General features: G+C 50.0%; 1 protein-coding gene across 2 annotated transcripts in view; it reads right to left on the bottom strand.

The window, feature by feature from the left end:
* The window catches only part of TBX15 (T-box transcription factor 15), a 119,180-nt gene extending 98,640 nt beyond the window's left edge, over positions 1 to 20,540 (bottom strand). The window contains exon 1 of one of the 2 annotated variants that reach the window (XM_084756340.1): positions 20,429 to 20,540. Coding sequence is in view for 1 of the 2 variants with exons in the window: in XM_084756339.1 (XP_084612465.1) it covers positions 7,840 to 8,044 (205 nt within the window). In the remaining variant the exon portion in view is untranslated. Of the gene's footprint in view, positions 1 to 7,839; positions 9,238 to 20,428 lie in introns of those variants that run through there. The other variant, XM_084756339.1, reaches the window with a different exon arrangement.
* Positions 20,541 to 22,497: the final 1,957 nt, after the last annotated feature.

Here is a 22,497-nt window from a genome sequence, read left to right as displayed (position 1 = left end):
CGGTTTGATTCTTCGGAAATTTGTTCACCCTGATGAAAGCAAAACCCAAACTCCCCTCAGGGCTCGAGGTGTAAGATCTTTGGGTTCCGTTGTTTTTCTTTCGCTGTTTGGAGGGAGTCTGATTGTTTTGAGGGATGGCTTCCTCCAAGGCTTCCCGGGTTATTCAAGAGCCCTCTCACTTCTCCCGCACGTAACTAGAGCGACACTGAGCAGCTCAAGGCCCTTGAGCTTGAGATCCCAGACTCCACCGTTTCAAAGGCTCAGCTGCTCCCCCTCCCGTCCCCTGGAGCCTACAGCCCGGGGCCTGCAGGGCGGCATCTGAGCCCCCCACCCCCACCCCCAACCCCGGAGCAAGGAGCACGCGTCAGAGCACCCTCCGCTCAGCCCAGAGCTGCGCGGGGGACACTGCGATCTCCACTTCTCTGCGCTGCCAGAAACCCAAGAGGCTGGCCCAGTGTGACCGACGCGCCCACTGCACACTCGTGAAGGTCACCCGAACTGCCCCAGGTTTGGGATGACAGGGAAGGATCCAGTCTAGTTCTTTCCCTGGTGAAATATCAACTGAAATTTCTTGAGAGGCGGAGGAACAACTGCCCTTTTTCCTTGTGAAAACAAGACAGCGGCGGCGGCAGCGGCGCGAGGCAGCGCTGCCAAGGATCAGAGATCCTTGAGATGAGGCTTTATCCTTATGGTAGTGGAGACCGGAGACTTCTGAGAAGGCCTTGGCAGAACAGATTTAGGGAATCTGTTCATCCAGTTAGAAGTACAGACAAGCTCCCAGGCTCGCACTAAGTATAAGAACCTCTAGTGAAAGGGACTTTGTGCGACAAGGGTTTTTTGTTTTTTGGGGTTTTTTTTATTTTTGCTTTTGTTTTTTTTTTTCTTCTTCACGTTTTTGTTTGCTTTGCTTTGTAGCCCTGGCTAGCCTAGCCTGGAACTCTTTAAAGACTACGATAGCCCTGAACTCACGTAGGCCCTCCTGCTTTTGCCAACTGATTAGTGAGATTAAAGGCTAAAGGCCTGCGCCACCATGATCCAGGAGTTTGTTTTCCTTGCTGGTTTTCTTAAGGTGTCGTCCTATAAAGTATGTGGTAGTTTTCTACACTCACGTTATCTAAGCTTTGACAAATATGTGGGGGCGGGGGAGAAAGAAAGAAAAGAAATAGACAATTAGGGAGCACATTTCTACATGTATTTTATATGTTCCTAAATTAATTTTCCCAATTTCCAATACATAGCTCTATAAAGTATTAACTCCATAAAGTATAATTATTATCCAGATTTCTCCTAACCCACTTACTTCCAGAGTGGGAAGCAATTACCCTTTAGTATTGAAAGCAATGTTCTGTCTACACAAACTAAAAATGGCATTATTCACAAAACTGACTAATCGGGGGAGAAAACTTGCTGCCAGTGTCTAGTGTTTTTAATCACATCTCTGATATTTCTCTTAGAATTTGTTCAAAATCGTTGGTTGGGTCTAAGAGATAAATGGACTCAATCAGTATCTAGAACTTTCAAACTTCAAGTTCTATAGAATTTAAAGTATACATAAAACTCACAAGCTGGTGGTGGCTGCACACGTCTTTAATCCCAGCACTCAGGAGGCAGAGGCAGGAGGATCTCTGATTTAGAGGCCAGCTTGGTCTTACAGATTGACTTCCAGGACAGCCAGGGCTACAAAGAGAAACCTTGTCTTTAAAAAAAAAAAAAAAAAAGAAAGAAAAACAAAATAAAAACCTTACAAAACTTTGCTTTCCCAGTCTGTTAAGCTGGGTACAACCTACATGGGTGTGGGTGTGGGTGTGTGTGCGCACTCACACACACATTTACACGGAAGGGAGGCAGCAGCTTCTTTCCCTGAAATAGTCTCTATATCCCACCATTCGGAGATGGTTCTGAAGTTTGCTGTAGATATAGTGTTCACACAGTGCTGTGGTGTTCACATGCATAAATGTGACCTTTTTTACATCTTTGTATAAGGCAAGGCTAGATACTAGGTTTGTTGTTTTTGTTGTTTGTTTTGTTAATTTGCTTTAAATACAAAATCCATGTATTTATATGGATTCCTGTTTTCACTTCTGCTATCAAAAGCTCCTTAACAGCTTATACTGGACAAAACACCTACCTCTAAGTGAGGCCATTAATGGTGCTGAATACATGTTGATTAGTCTTCTACAGTTGCTTAAATTCCCCCACCTCTTCCATTTCACAGCAGGTCCTCCCTACCAAGCCTCGTTTTACACCCGGACACTTAGAGCAGGGGCCTCCACTTAAATTAAGTAATGATTATCCCTCCCGAAAGAAGTGTAAACAGACCTGATTTATAAATTTGCTAATTGCTGCTCCCAGTGCAGACCCAGGGAGTATCCCAATCATGTGCATATAAAATTCTAGGCTTATTAGAGACCAGAAAAGGCAGAGTCAAAATAAGCCCCGCGCTTGAGAGAAGGCGAAAAATTGCACAGTCATCAGTTACCTGTTTTGCCCTTCTTTCGCAAAAAGCATTACAAAAAGTTAAAACTTAAGCCTTACGTGGGAGAGTGGTTTCAGTGATGTCTACTGAACTGCTTTGGGTTTTGCGAGTAAGAAAGAAACAGCTATGCTGGCAGAATGCTTATCCGCTGGTGTTCTCCATTCCAGGGGTGGAGAAAGAAAAGTGGCATTCCAACCTGCTCTTTATCCCAGTGCAGTGTGCACAGGTCAACGCCCCCCATAGCCCCCCCCCTCGCCGTACGCGCTCTTGTTCTGCTCTGAGACCTCCCCACCACACTGGTGGTGTCTATATTTGCCCTAACTGTAAGAGTTCTACCGCAATTCGTGACTAGAAGAATCTGCAAAGAATCTGTCTCTTGGGTTAGTACTGTAATCTTTTGCTAGTAGTCCTGCTGGGTTGGATCTGGAATATTCCGCTTTTTAATGAAAGCAATGGATGCCCTGTGGTAGGCTTGAGAAACCGGCAGTTAGGTCTTCTGAACTGGAATGCGTTTCGCTTTCTCCCTTTGTTTGTCTAGTCCAATGGGTGCAATTAAAGATGAAGGGTACACTTCTTTTAGGATTGGGTCCACATTGAAAAAAAAGAAAGAAAAGAAAAGAAAAAGAAAAAGTACAGAAAAGCAAGGAGCACACGTATCTAATATTTCGGGGTTCTGTTGGGTTGGCCTCGGGTTAAGCACTTCAGACCATCCTTTACTCGCTTGACACAGGCTACATTTATTAAAGATATTTTACATTAATAATTTTCTTTCATAATTAAAATGTTACAACTGTAGGGTTATTGATATGAGAGTGCAGGAGTGTAAAGAAAATATCATGGGGTCTGTGTCAGTTTAATTTCTGTCCGAATTCCCCCTCCAAGAGATCTAATTCTTCCTCCCTGCATAAAGGTCACCCTATGAACTCTGGGATTTTTATCTACAAAACCAGTATACCCCAAGTGGCTAGCTGGAAACTGCAAAGCATCCTTCAACAAATAACCAGGCGATGGAGAGCCCAGGAAAAAAAAAAACGGATTGAGACTTTAAAGGACCCTGGGTAGTCCACGGATTTGCATAGGAAAGCCTTTGTCCTTCCTTAGGTTTGTGCTGGGAGGTGGGGGTGGGCAGTGGGGCTTGAGTTGCCCTTGAGCTGTGGACTAGGTAGAGGTATACGGGTGACTCCTGAACCCCAAGAGCCCCCAGTAAATCTATCGCTCAGACCAGCTTGTCAGCCCTTAGTCTAGAGTGCTAGTTTCGGGAGCTTGAAGATGCGGGTAACTACTAGGAAGTAAAAGCTAGGTCGACTTGGCTGCCCCTCACAGGAAACTCGGACCATCTGAATTCCCCCACTCCCTGGCCCAGCAGCTGCCTTGCGGTTTAATATTGTTAGTTTTTTGAGATGGACTGAGCTAGGATCTTCCTTTTCCCCCTGGCTTCTACCACCACTGGGATTTTACAGTCTCCAGGAGAAACACACCCATAGCCCTCAATCTCCAGTGAACGACCATGCTCTCCAACCAAAGACAGATTCGAATCCTTACCTCCTCCTCTGTTTCTTCTTCCTTACACAAGATCTCTTCCCAAAGGGGTGGCCTCCGAGGAAGGCCGTTTTGAAAGCAAACTTCCAAGGCCCACTTAATTCCTTTTCTGGTGATGGCCGCACCCTAGAGACCCCACTTGTGTGTCAGAGGCAGTGCACACAGCACGGAGGAATTTACAATGCTATGCGCAGGCCTCTATCCCAGGCCGACCCTGGGCAGCTGCTTAGGAGTCCGCACACCTTACCCACACCATCTTAACCCGGCTTGGGTCGTGGTTGACATAAATTCGCTCCGCTGACATCCAACTCATCCCTCTGTATCCGTTTCTTAAACGTCAGCGCAGAGTCACTTCCTCTCTTTCACCCCATTTCCCTACTGGGAATGGGGTGGTTAATGTCGGGATTCAAATCTCAGTTCTGTTCTGAGCAAACAAACAATACACTGGAAGATTAATTAATGTGACTGGTTGGTCCCGGTAACTTGGTGGTAACTAAAAAACGAAGTGCTTTGGGGGCAGCCGAGGTTTCTGCTCAGGCTTTTCTCCTGCCTCGGTTCAAAGGGGTTTGAGCGCTTGGATGCAAACGAAAACGTTAAGAAATTCTGCTTATCCACATGTGCGTGCGGCGAAGTCTGTCTGCCTGAATGTGCTTGAGTGTGCCTGCCTGTACCTGCCCACTCGTGAGCGACATCACCTCTCTAGGCCAGTGGCACCCGGGTTGGCCGCAAAGGCCTTTCGGCCTACGGCCTGAAAGGGGGGAAATCCCTCCTCAGACGGTTTGAATTATTTCGCTCTGCAGGAGATCAGGCCTTCGCCGGACTCAGCTGAAGCTACGGGCGGGTAATGTCCGAGGCAAAGTTGGGGGAAGAAAGTTCAGTGGAGAGTCTGAGGGGTCCGAGCGCAGAGGGCGCACTCCAAATACGTTTTCAAGGCCGCCGCCACAGCAGCTGTTCCGCCGCCCATCCTGAGTGAAAAGTTTCTTTCCTTGCCCTTAGCCAGAGGCCAGGCAGTTGAGACTCTCTCCTGCTGGTAGCCTCTACGTCCTTGCGGCTTCGCCGAAAGACAGAGAATGTCAGTAGGGGTGAGTCTGGAACAAAGTCCACTCCCGCCCCCCCCCCCGCAAGCCTTGAGATTTGGGGAGCCACAAGGCGTCGTGGAAGTTTTTTGAAACACCCCCTCTGACCTGCGGCGAGTTGCTTGCAGAGTAGAGGCCCTGGCTGGCTGGTCCCTCACTACTACAGGTTGGCGCGCCCTGGCTTCGGGGTGCTCAGGCGCCAACTAAAGCTAGCTTTGTCCAGACCCTACAAGCAAATCGGCCAGTGAAAAGGCACACGGCCAGCCCAGCCGCGTCTCTGAATTAAAGTTTGCTTTTCAGTTAAACTTTACAACTTGGTCCCTGGCCTTATCTGAGGGCCTGTTGCTTTCAGGCTCGTGTTGGGCCAACTGAAAATAATTGAGCTGGTCAAAACTCACTTTGGCCCAGTGAGTTTTCAATCCTGCCCGGGGCAGGAGGCAGTCTTGGTTTTATTTTGTTTTTACTTTCTCCCTTTTGCCTGAAACCAACGACCCACGCAGCAACCTCTCCTGCCCTAATAGAAAAAGAGACAAATTGTGAAACCCAGAAGGAGAAAAGCACTGCTCTGGGCAGGGGAGGCCAGCTACCTAAACCACCCTTCTGTGTATGTCTCTGAACTTGGCCCTGTGTAAAGGAAGAAGAAAAGCTGCAAGGTCCCCAATTTCTGTTCACAAATTCCACAGTTGGGTCCAGAGTGGGCAACTATGACACCAGGGCTTGGCATGTCTCCACACCAAGGGGTCCTTTTTATTCCCCAGAAGGGTGATTTCTCTTTCTGGGTCCGGAACAGAAGAGAGCGTTTCCATCTTGCCAAAGCTCCCACCTGAGGGTTCATCTGCCCAACGCCCTGCTGAGTTACCTAGTGTTCTCAACTTTGAATTCCTCCCTATGAAATCTTGCCCATTAATAATACGTTTCATCGTTTTCTAACTCCCTTTGCCTTTTTAAACCAGTGAGAAAATTACGAGACAGACCGGACGGAACTGTGTTGCTTAAAGGTAGCCCCGTATTACTTTATTCCATCTCATCTTCATCAGGCAGGGGCTACAGACTACTAAACAAAATTCTGGAGACTGGCTCCCCTCTCTTTTCCAGATCCCCTCTCTTTGCTCCCCTCACTTCCAGCTGAGAAATATGGCAGGCAAAAGGAGAAAGTGGTGAACTATGTCCATGTTTTTGCCCGTATGTACGTGTTGGCCTATTTGAACATAAGACCCAGGCACACTCCCAGAAACCTAGATTCTCCTCAGAGAAAAGCGTCCTTGATAAGACATCAGTCTCGCTAAGTCAGAATAACTTCTCCCTTCTCCACTGTCAGGAAAATAAAGTCAAAGAGATTCCCACATGGGAAGTTGTCATAAGGCCCACAAGACATCCCAGTAACCTTACTGGTCCTTAGTGAAATTCTGACAACAGATAAATTAAGTGAGGGAACGGGCCCTGGCAAAGAAGGGCCGCACATTAACCATGCGTTCTTTCCTGGGTTGCCCACGCAGCAGTCTGAGTGGACCTGACCTTGCTCTCAAAGAGAGAAAGTAGTGGACGGACAAAATAAATCTCCTTTTAATTTTCTTTTCAACGACTAATAAAAATAATTCCCCAGTACTAAACCCAAATTCCGTAACGGGCCGCAAGAACACGGAGAATTCATAAAACTCGGGCCTCTGCAGGTCTCTCGCTAATCGCGTTATTATTAGCCTCGGGAGCGTGGAAAGTGAACTGTCACTGCCGAAAGAGAAAATGTAAGCGACAGCTGTCCCTCTTGGGGCTTTGGCCAGCTTTCAGGCCAGGATCCCCATGCTCCTGAGCCTAGGGCTGCTCCCATTCCTGTGTGGCGGCTGCCCGACTCTCACCCCCACCCCCAAGCCGTAGGACCAGGGGTCTACTCAGGGACCCTAGCTGGGACTCCTGCGGGGATTTCGCTGTCTGGGCTGAAAATACTCTAAAGCCGCTAAACTAAGTTGTGAGTTGTGTTCCCGTGCGTGCTTACATGGTTCTGACAACAGCTGTTCCCCTGGGCTGTTTTGCACTGGTGAAATCTTGGCACTTAATACAAAATGTGAGGCTGTTCGCCGCCCCGGCACCGCCCCCCACCCCCGGTTCTGTTAAAATGCACACATTGACGTCCACCTTGAGTTTTACGTATTCGGTGCACATCGTACGTGTACGTTGTGGATGGATCCAAGACAATTAACTGAAACGAGCACCCACCCAAATACAGAAATGTGGGCATTGATTCAAAACCTATGTCTCGGGATATACAGTGTCTAATATGTCCCCCAGCGAATCAGAAATACAGTTATACTCCACATCTAAAGCTTATTTGGGAAAGAAACTAAATGAGAAAAAAACGGAACATTTCCTATGGCTGCACTATGGGCTTCAGCTGCCAGCCCTCTGGAGCTCTCAAAAGCATGTCTCAGATCTCCCGTGTCTTTGACTGACCTCTTTAGAACCCAGGGGCCCGCAGCCCTTCAGAGTGAGCGCCTCAAACCGCTGCTTGCTCCCTGCTACAAGAGAAGGGGATGAACGCAAGTAGGCCTCCTTGCTTGAAATTGGCGATTAAAACGCAAGGCTCGGGCCAGACCCCAGATTGGTTCCGGCGACTTTAGGGAGGCTCAAGGCATTTATGCCAAGAAAAAGAAACCCACGTCGGAGCAAGGACAGACAGGGCCTCCCTCCACACGCGGGGATACCATTTGGTGTTCCTTCTCCACCCGCCTCCCGCCGCCGATGCGACACACTCACCCGGGTGGGGCTCCAGGCCGTGTGTCGCCGGGTCGTCTGTGTCTCCGAGAGGGCCTGCGGGACTCAGCGCCTCCATGGACAGGTCCAGCCCCTTCTCCTCCCAGTCTCGCAGTTTCCGCTTTTTATTTGAGCCGATCAAGGCTTCGACGGAGAAGGCATGTGCTCGGGAGCTCAGGGCGACTGCAGATCTTCTCCTTTCACTCATTTTAGCCGCCCGCACCCGGGTCTCGTCTTGGCTGCGCTACTGAGCTGGCAGCCCCGCGGCCGCACGCTCGGAGCGCCTGCCGGGCCCGGCCCTAGAGAGGCGGCGGCGCCTCGGCCGAAGCTGGGGCGGCGGCTCCGCGGGTGATCTGCGCCCTCCCTCCGTGTCCTCCCCCGCCCTCGACCGCCGGATTTGACCGGTGCCCCTAGCTGCCCCAGGCTCTAGGAACGAGCGCCCGGAACGCCTCCCGCTAGCCGCATGAGCGCTGAGTCCAGCTTCCCACCCACCCGGGCAGGCGCTCACAAACTGTGTAGTAGACTGGACTTCATCTTTTCTTTCCTTCTTTTTTTTTCCTTTCTTTCTTTTTTTTTTTAATTCACTCCCTCTCTCTCCTCCCTCTTCCTTTTTCTCCTCCCTCTCCCCCTTCCCCTCTCGGTCTTCCCGTCCTTCCCCTGATCCAAACTTCTGGGAAGCTTTTTCCCCCCTGAATTCCTCCCTTCCCGAGGAACAGGGGGTAGGCTGTGAGCTCCTGTCCGAGGGGTGAGGGAGAAGGGAGGGGGGGCAGAAAGAAAAAGACAGAGGGGAGGGAAATCCAGCCCCCAACCAATGGCAAGAAGGGAACAAGAGAAACCCCGAGAACTCTGGCCAATGAGGAGAAGGGAGAGACTGAGGCCCGGGCCAAGGCTGTAAACTAGCCTTCCCTAGGACCGTACTCTGCCAGTTTTAACCCCTGGCTTCCCGGTGCCCGGTCTGTTTCTCTTGGGGAGGAGGGCAGTGGGGACAGCTGAAAGTCAAGGTCTGATCTTTGCCCTCATAGATGCCACAAATCCAAATCACAAATTCGTACGGTTTCTTTCCGAACTCTCTGAGTCTGCTAGATCGGGCTATTCATAGTCAATTCAGATGCAGCCCTGGGAAGTTGGTGCTGTGGCAAAATGCTAGTGTGCCCCCCAGCCCCCCTTCCAAAAAAAAAAGTCAGGTGAGGTTTCTGATTATGTCACATACGCCCCGCAGGGATTTTGAGATCAGCCCAAATTCCTCCACACAGGTACTGTTTCAGATTAATGGTTTTCTAAGCGGGTCTGGTTAAGGCAAAACGAAACAAACAAAAAAATGTCTTGTTGCCATCCGAATCTTAAAACTGAACACTTCAAGACTTCACCCCTCTTCCTGCTCAACTTGATGAAGGGAGAAAAGAGGTTATCTGAGAGACCAGCACAGAGCGCTTAGCTCACCTCAGACTCTGCAGCCTTACCCTGCTGGACTGGGCCTCCGCACCACACAAATAGTAACTTTCCTTGCGCTGCAGACTCTGAGCCGAGTTTCGCTTATTCCGGGCTCTTATCCCAAAGAACCCACACCGGGTGCGGGTGCGGAAGAAGCAGCTAAGAATTCTGATGGGGGCCTGGAAGGAGCTTTTTCAAAATTTCTTCAAATCCCCTCACCTCCAGAACTTGGCTCTCATCTCTTACTAACTATCTCCCACTCTCCTCACTTTTAAATCTTTCAGGACGGTTCATTCACCACAGATAGCCAAGGAACTTAAAATCCAACATTCCCTGGCATTCTTACTGTCCGCCGGTCCACTAGGTTAATTTACTATGATTATGAATGACATAAGGCCTCGGAGCACAGACTTATACTGAGTAAGGGGTCCTGCCAGGCCAGAAAAAAAAAAGTCTCATATTTCGGGGGCAGAGGCCTAAAAACCTCATTTCCCCATTCCAGCGTCCTGGTCAAAATAACTCTATCCTGGGGCTATGACGCTGAAAACAGCTGAAAGCTTAGCACCAACTGAGAGGCCCAGCAAGAAAAGACTGTCTAGGCTTGGAGTAGGGTCTGAATAATTGAGTTAGATCAAGGGGTGCTTAGCCTATGAGTAGCTCCAAAGAACCGGTTGCTCAGTTAAGAAGGGGAAGAAGGCTCTGTCACAGACTCTGAAGGGCCACATTGCCCAGCCTGCCTCAAGGACCAAGGCAGTTCAGTTTCTGCCACTATCATTGAGAGCCCTCTGCTGCTGGAAGCAACAACCATGTGTTGAACGCACATTGGCCTTTTGAGAGGTAAACTAAAAGCCTGCTGTTTAATTTCCCTCAAATAGTACTACAGTCTGGATAAGAGCAAGCTGATGGCACAGCAACTACCAAAGATGCTTAATGGGTGTGTTTCCATCAGTCCTGGGCTCTGGGGCCTTCCTGGAGATTTTCTGACTTGGAGGTCCCCAAGCAGCAAGAATAAGGATTTAGTATGCCTGGGAAGCCAGGTGCTTCTGTGGTTGTCTTTGCAGATTCTGGGTATCCATTAGTGCCAAGATGCTCTTACCAACCAGCTTTTTCGCCCCCACTATGACTGAAAGTGATTAGGAATCCTGCAAATCCCTTCCCCAGCAGCTCTGGGCTTCTGGTCTCATAGGGATTTTCAGAAGCCTGGGGTAGGAGCCAGCCTATAGCAGGCTGAGTGAGAAAGCTGTGGGTTAGCCTCTAGACTTCTTCAGCTCTTTCCTCCACCCCATTGTCTCATGGCTCTCTTGGAAAGCCTCTACTTTCTATCCTCCGAAAGGCCTAGTTGGGATTGGAAAATGGATATACCATAAAGGACAGGCAACCTCGGTGAGCCACCATCAGCCCTGTCCTGCCCTCTCACCACAGGCAACCTCGGTAAGCCCACCATCAGCCCTGTCCTGCTCTCTCACCACCACTGACTTGAACCAAACAGAGACTGGTGAGCTGGCTTAGTTATTAGGCCCAACAACCTGGGACCCAGAGGATGAAAGGACAGAAGCAACTTATGAAAAGTTGTCCTCTGGCCTCCATGTGTGTGTCATGGCATGTGCATGTATGAATACAAGTGTGCATGAGTACTTACACACACACACACACACACACAGAGAGAGAGAGAGAGAGAGAGAGAGAGAGAGAGAGAGAGAGAGAGAGAGAGAGAGAGAAATGAGAGGGAACCCACATAAGTGTAATTTAAAACTTTTAAAGACTCCTTTTAATCATTCACCAAACCAAACATAGGTCCAACATCATGAACCACAGACAAAGTGTCCCAGAGATAAAGAAACAGCAACAGTTCCTTGAAGGTCAGCATCTACACCCTGCCCCTACTTCAGCTGGTGTTCACCAGAGTCACTACTTCTCTTCTTCAAATTGCACCCACTCTATTCCATATTCACTCTAGAGTCAAAAATTAAGCCACAGAACCCAACCCCTGAAAGTGAAGACAAGCAGATTAGGAACCAATGAGACAATTGAAGTTTCCCCAAAGTCAGTGGGAGGGGCTATAACATTCTGTGTCCCCATAGGAGTTAATCTAATGCACCCCTCAAGGGGTAAGCACCCCTCCAGGGGGACACACTCCTCCCCCAGTGTATTAATCTATGTTGATAGGGAAAGTGTGGGAAAACGAAACAAGACGGTTAAGTATATTTTACTTGGGCACAGCAGTATACAGTCAACGGTATGGGGAGGGGGTTGTGGGGTTAAATAAAATGTGTGTGGGGGGGACGTGCTTTCTTCTATTGATTACCCAGAGGGTTTCAAAAACATTCTTTTGTCACCTTTTGTTTCTTTCTCTTTTAACTTTTGGGGGTTAGAGAGGGCCACCAGTTTGAGGCCAATACCTAGGCATTCCCCCATCTTCCCAGCTACAGGCTCCACCTTGTGACCCTAGCCAGTTCTATGGGTTATAACTCCACCTCTGGTCTATTTCAGGCCTGAAACTGATTGAGACCAAGGCAGAGGAACTGCTCTGCTTCTGCTTGAACTCAAGAAGGAAGGGAGGGTGTTAAAGGGCTGGAAACCCATAGAAGATTCTCTAGGAGTCTGTGAACACCACAAGGGACATATGTGGTAATAAAATCTAGGCCTAGCCTCAACAGGAGGACACCCAGGAAGAAAGGGGCAGCTCAAAGACTGCCCTCCTCCAACTGGCCCTGCCCAATCAGCAAAATTTCAAAGGTTAAAAACAGAGTTCTGCAGCAGTCAGAACAAGAGGCATAAAGGAAAACAGGCATCTCCAGAAATGAAGCCCGCACCCACACCCTCCCAGCATATTTCTCTCCCTCCTGCTGCTGCTCTCACTAAATACCACCTTAAACCGCTCCCTGCTATTGCCCCTTCGTGGTGCTGAGGTGACCCACCAGCCGGCTTTGATTTCAGGGGAATTTTGAGTAAGTAATTGAAAACAAAGTTAAGAATAACTGGCCAGCAGGACAGGTTAGGTTGCCCCTAAACACGTGGGAAGGACATTCTGTGCGGGCAAGGGGATTGTAATGACCTTGGCCATCAGGGGGGATGTAAAATATTATGAGGCGACTATGGGGTGGGAAAAATCATGGAGACTCCAAGGTGAGGTGTGCACCTGGTGATCAGGCCTACTTCGACCCCTAAACTGTGTGACTTTGGGCAAGTCGATAAACAGGCTAGGACCTCAGTTTCCCTTCTCCAGAGTGCAGAGACTTAAGTGATTTTCAGCTAAGAATAAGTGAGCTATTGGGGGGCCAAGGAGAGGAGTTGCTGGCCGACCTACAGTTTTATTCTGGCTGCCACCTTTTGGGAAACTGGAGCCGGGCGTTTAGCCCTTATGGCTCTGCTTTCAAACTGGTATCCCAAAGCAACGGATGAGCGCGAGCGCAGAATGGGGCAGAGTTAGTGGCCTGGAGGTGTAGGCTTAAGCCGGAGGAAGACGAGACCATTTTGAGAAGCCCTGCCCAATGCAGAGGCGAGGGCTTTGTCCTGCAGTGAAGCGGCTGCGCGCACCTTCCGTCGCCTGGGCTGGCTTTGGTCCCCCAACAGCTGAGACACAGCCTTGAGTCCTTGGCTATCCCGCACTCCCTCCCCGCCCCTCGCTCCAACACACAACGTTTTTAAAAATAAAAGTCAGCGAGGGCAAAAGGTCTTTAATGATGTTTTTTTGTTTTCGCGAAATAAAAAAATCGTCTATTTTTATTCTAACCCAGCAGCGTGCCCACCTCTCGGTCCTTCCAGATGTTTGCAATAAAATCGCAGGTTTTGCCTTTGGGACTTGAAATAAAATTTAACGGCCTTCACCCCGTAATTATTCTCTTAGCTCGCCCTTCATAAATTTATCTGCTTTCTATCGGCGTTGGGGCAAGAGGCGAGCGAAAGGGGGGAAAGCCCCGATTTTATATTTGCGACTATAAAAAAGCGCCACCCGGTTTCCTCGCCTTCGGCCGCCGCCGCAGTGTGGCAGGGCGGGCTGGGCAGGCGGGCCGCAACATTGCACTATTGTTTCCCAACTGGGGACTGCTCCGGAGCTCGGCCCCTCCACAAAGGGGGCCTTGTGTGGCCCTGCCCGACGCGGCCGCACCCAAGAGGTGAGGAAATCCTGTTCCCTCAGGCTCAGCTCCTCTTTCCCTCCACGGTTGGAACTAAGTAGGCCGGCCGCGGGGGTTTGCGCCTTTCTTGGACTCCCCTTCGCAGGAAGCGGAACTTCCAACCTGAGCTAAGCCCTGGAGTGAAAGAAACAAATCTGCCTGAGGATCTCTAGACAGGCTAGAGTTGCTTGTCTACCGAGTCTCACAGCCAAAGTCAAGGCAGAGGGGAGCACTGAGGCCCAAGATTTGGGGCAGTGTGCACCCAAAGTGAATGTGTGCACACACAAGGGACTACTGTAAGCTTGTATGTGACTAACTCTCCACAGAAACGCATGTTTACACCGTAAATATCCCTGTAATCACCCACGGCCCTTTCAGATTTCAACATAGGTACACGATATATCACAAGCAGGCACACTCCACTGTCCGGAATCTACAGAGGCCATTCTGCCTTTGACGTTTCTTCAGCCACGGCCCTTCCTAAACTCAATCCATGTCGGTGTCTCTTAATCCCTACTCCTTCACCTATGTGGGGCATCTTCAGTTCAAACGGTCAGAACCAGGTGACAAAAGGAAGGAGTGAAGTGAGCATTCCGTACCCAGGGCTCACTCCACTCCGTGTGGGGTCCCATTGCCTAAGGAAGGCTCTAGCTTTTGGCAGAGCTCCAAGAACCCTACCAAGGACTGAGGTGCATCAGCAGGAGAAACCGGAGGACCAGCTGAGAGCAGCAAAGCAGTGCTTGCTCTCAATCACGTGGGGTGGGGTTCTGGCTTGAGCCAGCAGGCCCCGGGGACCAGAAAAGCCAAATCCAGGAGCCACACACCTCTAAGGCAGAAAGTTCTGGGGGGAGGGGGGGTTCTTTCTGGTTCCAGGACTCCCAGCTCTTCCAAATTCATTTTCTAAATGTAACTTCATCCTCTTCTCCTTGCTGGTGATTTTGCAGGTGCTTAATAGTTCCCTTTAGGTTCTTTTTTCTTTCTTTCTTTCTCTCTTTTTCTCTCTTTGTTCCTTTATTTGAAGAAGACGAATCATCCTAAAAGCTTAGTGGATGAAGAAATAAAGAAGTGCAAGGCTCTGTAATCTACCTCTCTAGCAAATTTGAGACATAAGGATGGTGCCCCAGGTTTCCTGGGCAAGAGTGAGACTGTCAGAAAGCAGGCCAGGCCACAACTAGTGCATCTAGCATTAACACCTGCTGGAGCTCAAAGCTAAACGTGAACACACACTTCGAGACACTAATATGTTGATGTATTGGTGAGTTTTTTTTTCTCTCCTGCTAAAAGTGGTTAGATTTCATTTGTCATCAATAAACAGCCACCTGAGAGCAAAATGTCCTCAGTGGATGCCCCCTCCCTCCCCGGAGACACAGGATCTCTCTGGCTGTCCTCGAACTTGCTCTATAGTTCAGGCTGGCCTCAGACTGGCAGGGATCTGCCTGCCTCTGCCTCTGAGTGCGCCACTACTTGGAGCTGACGAACCCTTAAGGTCCGCCACTTTTGAAAACTTTCTGGTTTTCCCTGTCAGTGGAGAATGAGTTATCCTTTAAGAACGGGCACGAATTCTCCATAGTGGACAGCTCTGCAGCTGCTGAAAAGGGGTGGGTCCGTGAAGGCCAGCACTTCCAGGACTTCTGCTTCCGTTGCTGCTGTAACCAGGTGCAGTTACATGAGCTAGTTACAGGATGAAATAAGTCACGGGGAACTCTGGTTTTGTCTCAGATCCATGGGCTACTTTGTGGCCTCCAAAACTAGATCGAAGAAGGGTGGAAAGGAATCTAACATTCCTGACTAATACGCATACCATCTCTGGCAAAACAGACAGTGGCTAGATTACTAGTGCAAGACGTCTTGGTCGTTCACGGAGGGGGGGAGGGGGGAGGGAGGGGAGGGGGGAGGAAGGAAGGGAGGGGGCCCGGGCCAGGGACGACAAACAAACAACAACAACAACAAAAAAAAACCTGAGTCTTCAAAATGGCTACGATTTGCGTTTATAACCTGGCCAGCCTTTCAGAGTAGACACACATATGTGGGTACCTGTGCAGCGGCACCTTTGCCATGGTGGGCCTTCTTCTGGGTAAAAGGATGCTTCACTGAGAGCACTCTGTGAGGCTTTCTTTCTAGCCCACAGTCAAATGCCCAAGGCATTCAGGCTAGAGGAAGGCACACTCTGTCCAACCAACTCATCAAGAGAGGTGAAGACCTTCTCCAAGTGGAACATAAACTCATGCTTCTAATTCTCAATGGCGTCTGCCATACCGAGTGATAAGGGAGATTGGTGGCACTGGTGTGGGCCAGAACCGTATTGCTGTCTGTCACCAGTATTCCAGGCTGCCTCACTATTGGAAGGTTCTGGCCCGAGCTAGAAAACAAGAAAAGGCAATGCTGTGCATAGGTTGCCACTTCCAGGAAAGTCACGGAAAGAAAGGACGAGGGGTGTGTGTTTCCACAGCCTTCCTCCCATTCTCCTCTCCATCTCTTCTCTCTGGCCTGTACCTCTTGGAAAGAACCAATGTTTACCGAGCCCCTTGCGTCCTCTGGTAAGTGCTTAGCATGGACCAACTCACTCCACCCACTTTGACTTCTATGAGCCAAGAACTGGTATTACCAGCCACATTTCACACATGGAGATACTGTGAGGAGAGAAAAAAAATGAGTTATGTAACTTGGCAAGGATCTCACAGCTTTCGGTGCAGGTAATCTCACCCCAGAGCCAGAATTCTTAACTCCATATACCCCTGGCCTCTCTTCCTGCATGTGTACTTAAGCAGCTAGCATACCTAGGTTCTCCCTAGCTGTAAGAGACCCAAGTAACGTTGCTGGAAATTGGGAGGCACCAATGGAACTGTCTTACACAGGATGAAGAATGCCTGCCCAGTTATAAATACACATTGGAGCCCTTCCCTGTTTCAGCACAGCATCTATTTTAACATGGGACAAAGAGGCAGGAGCTCACTTCACATCTTTTCCTAGCCAGGTGCTAGACTGAGTGGGTACCCTGTGCAAGCGCCAGTGGTTGCTTGCAGGAAGGTAACCCAAGGCAGTCCTTTCAGGCTGGGCTCAGTCAAGTAAAATCATGTCCACAAGCTTGCTTTTGGTTTCTTGGGCTCTAAGCATCTCAGTAACTAGGGCCTGGGCTTGAGAAAACCCTCATTTCCATAGCAGTAACCCACCCTGAGAGCCCTGTCTCTCACCTATCCAAACCCAGTAATTAGCAACTTTGGAGGAATCCCATATATACTTGAGGCTGAGAAGAGTGATTAGATAGCAAAGGTAACTCTTTCCAGGATCTACCTAAGCTTGAAGACTATGTCAGTTTCAGAAGTATGAAGGGGTGTACCCAATGCCCAGCAGACAAGCTATACTGCCAGAGGGAGCTAGCTACGTTTTGAAGATATATGTGCTCATCTAGTTTGGGGGAGGGGTTATGTTTGAAACTCCTTGGTCACCAGAGAGGGGCTTCTGACCTTGGGGGGGGGGCTTCTGTACTACTGGAGTTCCCCTCTTGCTCCTTGACCCTGACACACACACACACACACACACACACACACACACAGTTGAACTGGAAAACCATGGTGTATTTTGTCTTGCCTACAACCTAGACCCATTTAAATTAAAATGAAGAACAAGTCTGTTGGCTCTTGTGAGTATCAGTCATTTATATTTGAGGACCCAGAGCCTCAGAAATCAGATCTGGTATGGGAGTGAAGACCCAGAGAGGAAAAAGCAAAAAAACGAAAACAAAAACCTGTGCTGTTGGGCCCTAGCAATTTAACAAGGAATAGGAGAAAAGCAGAGGTCTGATTGCCCAAGAGGCCCCGGTAAAGCCAGGTCAGTCTGGCTAATCCTTTTGGGCGGGAGCTTCCCCAAGGGTGCTGCAGGTTCTCATTGGTCTCTAGCCTGTGACACTTCATTTGGCCGTGCTATCGCATCCAAGTGATTCTGGCCTCCATCCCATCCAGAGCCTGGTTCTCTCTCCATCTCTATCCTCAAGCAAGGGTGGGGAAACTGTGAGTGAAGTGAAGCTAGTCCCTAGGGCAGCCAGCTTGTGCCTGTGGGGTCCGGAGGAGAGGATAGAGGGCTGGGTGCAAGAAGAGCGCCCCACTTACACCTTCTAGGCAAAGGGATGCTGCCCCCAGGGGTGAGCTTGGTGTTGACCCTTGACCCTGTGGTATCCTTATCCGCTCTTCAAGGGTGGTCTCCTCACCTGGACAGATGTGTTGTTTCACACACCCCACCTCTGCACCTGCCCCCTTACTGACCGGAACTTCCTGTTTGCCCTTTTTTCATCAAATCTGCTTGCATTTTGATGTACTGATAAATCATGGTAAGCTCAGCTCCCACATAGCTCCTGGGACAAGAAGAAAGTGTATCCAGCGAGGGCCTCCCCTGGGCTCCAGAGGACACTAACCCCCACCACAATTTTTTTTTTTGCTGGCTTTCCCTGGTTCCCCCTGTGAACTCTGTCTCTGTATAGTATGTGGGTAAGCAGTGCCATTAGTAGCTGCCTCACAGGCAACCTGAAGCAAGTGAGCTTTGGGCCCTTAGGATGGAGGAAGGATTGAGAAAATAAAATCTAGGGGAACATTAAAGGGACAGAATTTAATAGGGGCAGGGAAGGAAAGAGAAGGAAGGAAAAGTAACAAAGTAAAAGAAAGATAAGTTGAATTTAGGGCTACAACCCCAGGTCAGCATACACATTTTCAACTTTCACCCACTTTTCCCAAGACGCTGGGTACAATAAAAATCAGGGGGACGCTGCCCAGGATGAATAGGAGTCCTGAAAGAGTCTTAGTGAAAAGCACCAAAAAGTCAGAATGTCAGTTATAGCAAAGCAGGGGTGCACAGGAGCCCACCAAGGGTTCTTATTACTGTGACTAGCCTGCACCTGTGAGCCAAGGAGAGCCCTTGAACTGTGCTTGCGTGGTGAGACAGTTTGAGGGAAACCAGTGGAGTTTGTTGTTTTATATGTCCACCCCCTCCCAATCTTTTATCCAATTTGGGGTTATTAAACCAAGTGTAGACAAAGGTCTTACATCGGTCTAATTTGCAGCAAGCTCTAGGCAGCAATGGCATTGAATGAGAGAGGGCTGATAAAGGCCCTCCACAACTCTTGTGCTAGCCCTCCCCTCCAAAAAATTCAAGTGCTTTTATTTCTGAGTGTCTCCTCAGCTGTCTTCCAATTCACCCCGGGGAGCCGGAGTCTCAGCTTTGGCGTTTGTTCAAGTTCCCTGCCCCACCCCTTCACACTATGTCTCCCCAAAGTTCATGGTCAAAGACAAATAAAGCCTAGTGGGGGGTGAACCACACCAAGCGGTCCTCCTGAAGAGGAGAATCGAAAAACACTGGCGAGGAGGAAAGAAGGGCAGGCAAACCCTGGTGCCCTGGACCCTCACAACGGGACTCGAACCGGACCTGAAATCTCACCTCAGTCCTGCACCCGTGGAATTACATTATTGTCCCCCAAGTCCAATTATTATTTTTTAAACAAAAAAAATTTAAAAAGAAATATAAGTTGCTGCTTTGAGGGATAAAAGTGTCTGTTTCTGGTGCATATGGGGGGCGGGGCGGTCACGGTTGCCCAACTTCAAAGTCTTCTGTACAACGAGTTTGGGCTATAGTGTTTAAATTCTCTTTCCTTCTAACTTCGAGGGCCCCGCAGGAGAGAAGCTGTTAGCGTCGCTGGTTCTGGCCGCTAGAAGAAAAGTCCCCCTAACTCACAATGCTTTCGCCTCTAGTCTCAGGCTCCGAGAGGTCGGCCCTGGAGGTCCCTCGGAAGCTGAGGGCTCAGGGGGCGTGGTGAGGGAGAGGAAGAAGGGTGGCTGATCCCAGACTGTAGAGTTAACCAAGTACTCCAATAAATAGTCGGGGGCCGGGCGGCGGGGGGGGGGGGGGGGGAACGGAGGTCGCCACGCCTGGCCTGATCTAACTGTCTGAGGTTCCTGTCAGCTTCCCGAGCCTCGGCCAGCTGCTTCGCCCGAGGGACTGGCAAGAAACTGGTTAGGATTCACGCTATTCGGATCACCCGGGTCAGTTCCCCGCTGAGGTTAGCTGGACTCTCGCAGGTTGTTTTGTTTCCGAGCGACCCTGCCACCTAAGTTGCTGACTAAGCCGGGCTGACTAGAGGGAGCCAGATTTCCCAGGGACCCTGGGGAAGTGGGTCGTCTTTCTTCCTTCCCCAATCCTCAGGTCACGTTCGGGAGACGGGCAAGGTGGCCCGCTCTGAGCGGGGAGCTCAGCCACTTCTCAGGACAATCAAGTTTGGGCGACCGAATAAGCTGGCCGAGCTGAGGACCCGGGAGAAGCTGGTCCCCCTCTGGAGTTACTAAGGAAATTATCTAGGGACCGGGAAAAAAACGGCACAGAGGAGGATTCTTTCTCGTGCCCCGCGCTTTCGGCAGACCTGCTCCAAGCACGGCGTGCCCTGGAATGGTTACATCCTTACCAAGTTCCTAGTAACCTTTGGGACACGCCCGCAGGAGAGCCACCCGGCTAGACTTTATTTCTTCTAGAGCTCTGTGTCCTTTCCGAGAAAGACCTAGGGAGCGATCCCAGCTCCAGTGCGCAGGATCTGAATGGCTCCTGGTTGGCTGCCACTGATGTTTTAGATTTCAAATTTTTGTTTTTTTTGTTGTTGTTGTTGGTTTTCCCCTCGTACTAAAATAGGATAGATTAAAACAACAGAAAGTGCTCCTTATCGTTCGTGCCCAGGATCCCATAACTCAACCGCCCACCGGACCTTTCCTTAGACCAGAAAGACTTGTCGTCCCTTTCGGAGGGAGGGAGGGGACAATATGTTATTAATTCTCGTTTCTCAATAAGGAAAACAAAGTTTCTACAACTTCGTTGACTGGTCCTAAGTTTCAGAACTGCAAAGTTAGGATTTTTATCCGAGGTACCTAAATATTCTTGCTTTCCCACTCCGGTGGTGCATCCCCCCCGCAGCTGTAGTCCCCTCTCCGCCCGTCACTGGAGGTCATCGACCCCAGACAGCCCAGTAGCTGGGTGCTGGCGGGTGAGCACCACCCTCACCATGCCCGGCATCTCACCTCAGCCAGGCAGGTGCAGAGGTGGTGGGGCCAGGCAGACGCAGGTCCTCCGGCCGGCCGAGGGGCAGGAGTGGGCTAGGTGCCTGCCTCCTTCTGCTGCCCCGTGGCTGAGGGGGCAGGGGAGGGGGGAACGGGGCCGGCCGGAGAAAAACGCCGTCAGCCGGTCCCGGCCCCGCCTCCTGAACACGAAGTCCAGGAAAACTCGGGAACTTTCCATTGTCTTTGGAGTGTCACTAAACAAATTGTCCCCACAGCTATAGGGCTGCTGCGAAGAGATGGCCAAGGCAAGCTCTTTGCTCAGTACACATAGGATTGACTCTGGGAGCCCTCTGCGGTGCTGGCACACAGAATGCAGCACAAGTGCAGTCTCGGTACCTATTGACACGAGTTCAGTAAGCTGGATCTAAGTCGAGAGATGGACTCCGGAGGAAGGAAGTGGACATCTATAGGCTGGGGATAGAAAAAAAGGGGGGGGGGTGGCACAAAAAGCCGTAGTTGTGGCAGGCGCCTGAGGCTAATGCACCCGCCAGGGTCTTTCCTGAGACAACTGATCCCCAGCCTCAGGTCTCCGAACTAGGTTTCAATTGTCAGGATACTTGCCCCTAAGCACACTACCACCATTCTAGATACTTCCTGATCTGCACGACACGCGCGCGCGCGCTGGCGGACACACACACACACACACACACACACACACACACACACACACACACACACTGTAAAATTTTCCTGCCCCACTTTTCTTAGGACAGGACTTTCTACAATGCGCACCACCCTTAGTCCCAACTCACTTAGAGAGGTACGTCAGGACTCGCTGAATCTGAAACTGTATTCTTATCTCTACCTTGGGTGAGAAATCAGCCACCTTCTGCTGGAACCCGTGAGAGTGTGGACCGGATTCTCTGGGGCCACAGAGTCAGAACTAATCTTACATACAGTGTGCACTCAGGGCAGCCCATTGGCCCCTAGAATCTGTCAACTGTGGGCCAGAGTGCCACTCTGAGCCTGTATGACCTGCGTCCTGTGCACACGGCACAGACACAGACCTAAACAGCTCCTTCCCTGCTTCCTGGTTCCCGCTCTGTGATGAATGACCCCACATAGCATAAGGAATTCAACTTCTCAAGCTCAGCATTTTCAATTTCTTAATTTGTCCCTAGGTAACCGTTAGCAATCGGAGCTGTAGATCACCTCGGCTGGGCCAGGTAGAGGGAGCAGCTGATTCAACACTGTTGAGTTGGGATTTGGTTTCGTTTTTTAAAAGGCTGTTCTGAAAAGTAACCCTGGGAGTAGTCAAGAAGGCAGCAGGCTACAGCCTGCGGAGGAGGTTCCTGTCCCTGGGCTAGAGCTTTTGGGTTGTCACCACTGTCCTTCATTATAAATAGCAAAGCAGGAACAAGTCTTGATGCTCCTCAGGGGGCCTTAGCCTGTGATGTGGGTGGGGCAGGTGCATGAGGAAGCCCAGAGGCAGAGCCTTCATCCTGAGGTACTCATTAGGAGAGCTTCTCTGGGTGAGCTTGTTTCTAGAGCAGATTCTAGAATACATTGTCCTGTGAGGGAGAACAGGGTAAGTGAAGAGGAAGAGAGAGGATGTTTGCTTCAAGGCTTCACTAGGGCTTGGCACAGCCTGGCATTCTGGTAACCCCCTTCTCACTTCCCCTTCTCATCTGATGAAGAGAAATGGTCCTAAGTACAAGGGTCTCCTAGTCTGAAGCAGCCGACAGATCCACTGGCTAACCTTTCCCTTGGTATTTGTGGATCTAAATAGAGCTGGAAGATTTCTTTCTTTCTTTCTTTCTTTCTTTCTTTCTTTCTTTCTTTCTTTCTTTCTTTTTTCCTGGGCCATGGCCCTCAGTGGATTAAGCCGGCAGGCAGGCGATCTGGAGGCAAAGTCAGAGAAGAAGGCTTCCTTCCCTAGTCTCCCCAAAGGTTAAGATGGTGAGATAGTGGGAAAGAAGAAGAGAGGAGAAAGAGAAAGCAGGTGTCCCCTTCCCTCACCCCTCGGTCCTCCTTGCTTCTGTACATGGATTCTGTTCTAAGGAGAAGACTTTTTCTTCCTTCCCATTGCA

Source organism: Acomys minous (genome assembly GCF_964271855.1).
Source record: "Acomys minous genome assembly, chromosome: 14".
Classification (NCBI taxonomy): domain Eukaryota; kingdom Metazoa; phylum Chordata; class Mammalia; order Rodentia; family Muridae; genus Acomys; species Acomys minous.
Note: the sequence above shows the minus strand (reverse complement) of the source record. Positions and strands in the feature narration are given on the sequence as shown.